The sequence below is a fragment of the Corylus avellana genome, chromosome 1 (assembly GCF_965113065.1).
Source record: "Corylus avellana chromosome 1, dhCorAvel1.hap1.2, whole genome shotgun sequence".
Classification (NCBI taxonomy): domain Eukaryota; kingdom Viridiplantae; phylum Streptophyta; class Magnoliopsida; order Fagales; family Betulaceae; genus Corylus; species Corylus avellana.
The window spans coordinates 43,553,959-43,559,684 of NC_142490.1; the positions used below are offsets into that span (position 1 = coordinate 43,553,959).

At 36.3% G+C, this 5,726-nt stretch overlaps 1 protein-coding gene across 1 annotated transcript; it reads left to right on the forward strand.

The window, feature by feature from the left end:
- On the forward strand, positions 1-5,317 carry LOC132170641 (Transducin/WD40 repeat-like superfamily protein). Its single transcript, XM_059581694.2, has 14 exons — positions 1-340; positions 433-495; positions 731-786; positions 992-1,072; positions 1,200-1,273; positions 1,584-1,666; positions 2,020-2,126; positions 2,217-2,359; positions 2,436-2,483; positions 3,216-3,268; positions 3,805-3,889; positions 4,003-4,069; positions 4,177-4,293; positions 4,935-5,317. The coding sequence occupies exons 1-14, from the start codon at positions 144-146 to the stop codon at positions 5,057-5,059; spliced, it is 1,299 nt and encodes a 432-aa protein (XP_059437677.2). The 5' UTR covers positions 1-143; the 3' UTR covers positions 5,060-5,317.
- Positions 5,318-5,726: the final 409 nt, after the last annotated feature.

Below are 5,726 nucleotides of genomic sequence, written 5' to 3' on the forward strand. Positions count from 1 at the left end.
CTTGGTCCAATTGAACCTCACTAGCCCAGTGTCCACCTCAGCTCCGAGTACCATTTTAGCGCCTAAATCTCAAAGACGAACTCCGAGGGACCGAGTCCAACTGAAACGCCGCGCTTTGGTCATCGCTGTCTGTGACGGAAGCAATGGGAGAAGAGGAAGAGGAAGAGGAGAAACACCAGTCCAATTCGCCATCCGGAGTTGCAGAAATTACACAAGCTACCCAGGAAGAGCACTCGTCGCCTGTGGTTCGGTTCGATGTTCCGCCACATAGAACCTACCACTTCTACCACCAGTTCAGGACCGGCCCAAACCCTAACAACTTTCTAAAAGGCGTCAAATGGTACATTTAGTAATTTCACTGCTGTGCTCTTAGCAATTTTATGTAATTTTTTTTTTGTTCTTACATTTTGAACTTTTTTTGTTTGGTTGTAGGTCACCGGATGGGTCGTGCTTCCTCACAAGCTCTGAGGACAACACGCTTCGTGTGTTCACATTGTGAGTTTGTTATGCTACTTATTTGCTTTTTCTCCTTCTTTATTTTCCCCGTTTTATTCAAAGTAGTATTATTATAAATAAAGGAGCGCTGTTTGAGTAGAATTTTGGAAATAATTTTATTGAAGAGTTTAATTTGTTTTCCTGCTTGTATTTTGTCATTTGGCTGAGACTACGAAATTTTTTATTTTTTATTTTTTATATTTTTCACAATTACTGAGTGTTTTGTCTTCAACAGACCAGATTATGGAAGTGGTGGTGATGGTAGCACTTGGTCTACAATTTCTGATGAAGGTGAGTTTGCATTCAAGTAAGATAATAAGGGGTAATAGCAAATGCCTAATTTCTCTTTGCTGAGAATGATTAAGAACTAGAATTCTAACTAATTCGTGCCAATGTGTAAAGCGAATTACGGGTTCTTTTGTGTCTAAGCTTGTTATACTCACATGCTTTATTTTGTTGTCATACAAATATTGATGGTGTAACTCTTAAGATGCAGATTCCTATGCTGCGAATGTTGTTGTGAACGAGGGAGAGTCGGTATATGACTTCTGTTGGTACCCATACATGTCTGCTTCAGGTGCTTCTATAATCTTGTGTGCTTTTGCTATGAATTACATACTTTCAGTTACACTTGAATTGAATTTGCAAGTGATTGATGGCAGTCTAAGTGGAAGTTTGATTCTGTGAATTGGTTGACATTTCAGACCCAGTTAGCTGTGTTTTTGCAAGTACAACTCGGGACCATCCAATTCATCTTTGGGATGCTACTTCAGGCGAGGTGCTTAGTTGTTACTGCTTATATACTTTTTGCTAAAGAGATTAGTAGTTTAGTGAACTCTAAGACTTGAAAAATGGCTTTGTAACATACAGTATAAGTGCCATTCCATTTGCACACCTGTCCTCTCCTACATCATGAAGACATAGTGGTTCCAACCCTTAAGATTTACTGCATCTATATTATACATCATGCCATTTTAAAAGTCTACATGCTCTTTTGACAGATGTTCCAAGCAGCTTTGTTGCTGCATTTGTGGTTTCTTTATTATTATATCTGGTTAATGACCATTGCCTTTGACTGAAAATTTCAGCTGCGTTGTACATACCGGGCATATGATGCCATGGACGAAATTGCTGCTGCATTTTCAATTGCATTCAATCCTCATGGGACGAAGTAAGCACGATTTTTACAATGGTTCATAATTTGCAACTGCTGCTATTTCAGATTTTATATTATGATTTAAAACGGACAATGATTCTCAGATTGCAATACGAGGTGCTGTATATGTTATTATCACCTTTGACTCCAATGAGATGCTAATACTTTATAATGAACTGTGGTTAGTACATTATTTGAGATAGGGGTTTATAATTGCCTGTCAGATGTCATGTAAACTTCCCCAGTATATCCTCTAATTTGGCATAAACTACCACTCTACTAAAAGTTAATGGATAACATAGGCGTTGTCTCTGGGTGCAAATTAACAGATGGTCCAATGATTTTATTACTCTTGTTTTGTCATGTAGGATATTTGCTGGATACAACAAGGCTGTTAGGGTGTTTGACATACATCGCCCTGGTAGAGATTTTGAACAACATTCAACACTTCAAGGGAATAAAGAAGGCCTAGCAGGTACTTGCTCTTAGCTACCTGATGAAAATTTTCTGATGACAAATGAAACGATGAAGCACATATCCCTTCACTTTTCTAATTGTGTTACAGGCATTATATCTGCTCTGGCTTTTTGTCCAACTCATACTGGATTGCTAGCTATGGGTTCTTACAGCCAGACCACAGCAATATATAGAGAAGATAATATGGAACTTTTATATGTTTTGCATGGCCATGAAGGTGGGGTAACACATGTAAGTCAGAATTCCTCATCATTTACTTGATTCTGATTATTGTATCAAGAAGTAAAAGCAAATTTTTTTCCTTCAGGTCCAGTTCTCAAAAGATGGAAATTATTTATATACAGGAGGCCGGAAGGTAAGATATTGTAGAAACCTTCTTTCAGTTCAAGTTATTAGACTCCATACAACAAAGAAAGTATTTTTCTTCCATTTTTAAGTGTGAAGAAGAGAGGTTAGGTGTGATGTGAACTTTTCTCGCGGAGACCATAAATCAGCGTCTTGTGATAGAATGTGATTGCCTGATCAGTTCATCCTATCAATGGTTTACTGAAGACAAAATATGTAAAATAAAAGCTAGAGTTTTTCTGGATATCCAAAACTAAACATTATTTGCAATATTCCTTTTAAAGTTGTGCATGAGACTGTAAATAACTAAAACCATTTACTAGGGTTGCATCCCTTTGCGCTTTTATGAATATACATTATTTATCAACAAAAATAAAAGGCGTATTTCAGGAGTTCAGGAGTGCAAGTTTTTGTCTACTCCAGACCTACCTGTCACCATACCACTGAACTGTAAATATACTGTGATTCAGTTCATATTTCACCTTCAGATTTTTCAAATACATAGCTACTTTTACTACAAACCATTTATTTCAATGATGATTCTTAATGTTATGTACACCACACACCATGATAGCAAAATCATTGAAGTAGTCTGGGGGGGGGGGGGGGGGAGATGGTGCCTCTTTTGTATAGCATAAGTTAAATCTAGTGCATTATCTATCGTATGTTAACATTATGTTTATATGTTTTCTATCCTCCTGTATATCAAATTTATATTGTTGTGTTTTCAATTTTGTTGAAGGACCCTTATATAATGTGCTGGGATATACGCAAAGCCGTTGATGTTGTGTACAAGTAAGTAGTTTTATCTCACCTGGAGATATCACCACCGCCCCCTTTTTCTTTTCGCAATCACAGCCCATCACATGAGGTGTACACCCAAACAACTGAAGAACAGTTGCAAGGCCCCCCCAAAAAAGAGCAAGTGGGCACCTCTTTAAACTGCCCTTACTCTTCTTATCTGCTTCAACCAACTAGCCCAAATTCAATTCCAATGCCATCGAAGGAAAAACCTGATATATCTTATGAAAATTGAAACTGAGGGTTGACAATTTTCCTAATGACTTGCCACTATTACGTCCTATAATGTGAGCTCTGTTACACTGTAATACAATTTTGTATGAGTAGGACTTCAGCACTTTTGAGTTGCGTTTGATATCTAGTCTTTGCATATGGTTTCTTAACATCAAGTAAATCAGTACTTTATCATTTTCTGTTCACTTACTGACTCTGCATATTTCCTTTTTCTTCATTGTTTGAGTTTGTTGTTACCATACATGACAAACATTATTGAAATGCCCCTAATTTTCTTATGCGTACCTTGTGATTAGGTTATATAGATCATCAGAATGTACTAACCAGCGGATATTGTTTGATATTGAGCCCTTGGGGCGACATCTGGGTACAGGTGGTCAGGTAACATCTTAGCTTTTATTCATGTCTCTGTGGTCAAGTATCATGCTATAACCAAATCATTTTGCCATTTTAATTATCTCAATACTTGTTTATTATTGCTTTTTTGGTTTCAGGATGGTCTTGTTCACATATATGACCTTCAAACAGGGCATTGGGTGTCAAGTTTTCATGCTGCATTGGGTATTGCTTCTTCATATCCTTCATAGATGTGGCTGATTAAATATTGCGTATATCCTTAGTCTCTTCTATAACTAATTAGTTTTTTATCTGCTCTATAAACCATACAGACACTGTAAGTGGATTCTCTTTCCATCCATTTCTGCCAATGGCGGCCTCCTCATCAGGGCACCGAAGATTTGTACTTCCTGATGACACCTATGAGGATATGCCTTTGACTTTGAGTGGTATCTCCAGTAACCCTAATGCTGCAAGCTATGTTCTTTTGAAGCTGCCTTCTAAGATTTGCTATGTCGTTCCTTCCCATGTTGGTCTTGTTTTTTGGTCATTTTGAGAAAATGCTCTTTTTTGGGTTATAATGCATCATTGTCATGACTAAGTGTTCTGTTCATTAGTTGCCACCTAGGATGTTATTCTGGTGATTCAAAGAGTAGTGAAGTTTACATGGGATTTGTTTTTAGTTTAAATTCAATTTCTTTGTTCTAATGTCTGAGTTAATTGGTCAAACTGAATGTTGGCTAAACCAAGGAAATATAAAAAGAGAATGTAAATGCAAAAATAGTTGTGTTGAAGTTTAATAGAGATGAAATATGGGTTCAGGTCGGGTGGTATTTGAGTCACAAGGCAATATGGTTAAAAGTTGAATGATATTGGTGTTTACATTGATTTTTTCGAGCTTCTCGAAGTTTTAGACTGGCTTCTATCCATGTATTCTGAGCTGCATTTACTTTTATGGAATCTCAAAATTTAAGATTGGTTTATTGAAATGAAATATGGTACATTTGTATATGGTATTTTTTGAATTACTTTGTTCTGTTCTCATAGATGTGTCTTTTTCCTATTAAAAATTTGTTACTGTTTCATGTAGGCAATGAAAATTGTGCTTCTGTGTGGAGTTTCTCAATTGCTACAACGGTGGAGAATGATACTGAGATAAATGGTGATGCTTCTAACTGTCCGTCCGAACATGAAAACCTCCACCACGATCCCTGAGTATTTTTTTTGTTTTTGGTGACAGCCTTGTGTATAATCAAGTTTCTGTGCTTCATATTAGTGTTTCTTACAATTATGATTGGAAAGGCCATCGTTTGCGTAACTGTTGTACAATGTTTTATTGAAGATGGTAAGAGATATCCGAATCTATATCTGGCCTTTATGCCCACAAGTAAATACAAAATTTTGAGCTAGAAATGGACAGATTTGTCATACACACTCATTTGGAGGCTTTTGCAAATTTAACTTCTCATTTAGTTTCTGTCAAAAGATAGCTTCTAGCATGTTAGTCTCTCTCCCTAATGAATGTTTTGTATTCTTCTTGTATTTGGCTTAGGTGTTGTAAAAGAATTACTGCACAGTTGTTGTAGTTTTTTCAATGGTTTCATATGTAATTTTAAGTTTTTCACAAAAAAGAGAGTAAAATTAAATATGAACTGTTGATGCTGTAGTTGTTTTACAACACTTAAGTCAAGTCCATTATTCTCATACCATTTTTGGATTTGATTAGCTGTCTTGGTGGTTTCTTCAACGGTCCATATCAAATTTTAAAATTTTCATGAAAAGGAGAGTAAAATTAAATATGGACCGTTTATGCTGTAGTGTTTTTATGACACTTAAGTCAAATCCATTACTCTCATACCATTTTCAGATTTGATTAGTTGTC

Coding starts and splice junctions, on each gene's coding strand:
- LOC132170641 (XM_059581694.2), top strand. CDS start 144: ATGGGAGAAGAGGAAGAGGAAGAGGAGAAACACCAGTCCAATTCGCCA. Junction 496..730: donor ACGCTTCGTGTGTTCACATT/GTGAGTTTGTTA, acceptor TGTCTTCAACAG/ACCAGATTATGGAAGTGGTG. Junction 2,484..3,215: donor TATATACAGGAGGCCGGAAG/GTAAGATATTGT, acceptor ATTTTGTTGAAG/GACCCTTATATAATGTGCTG.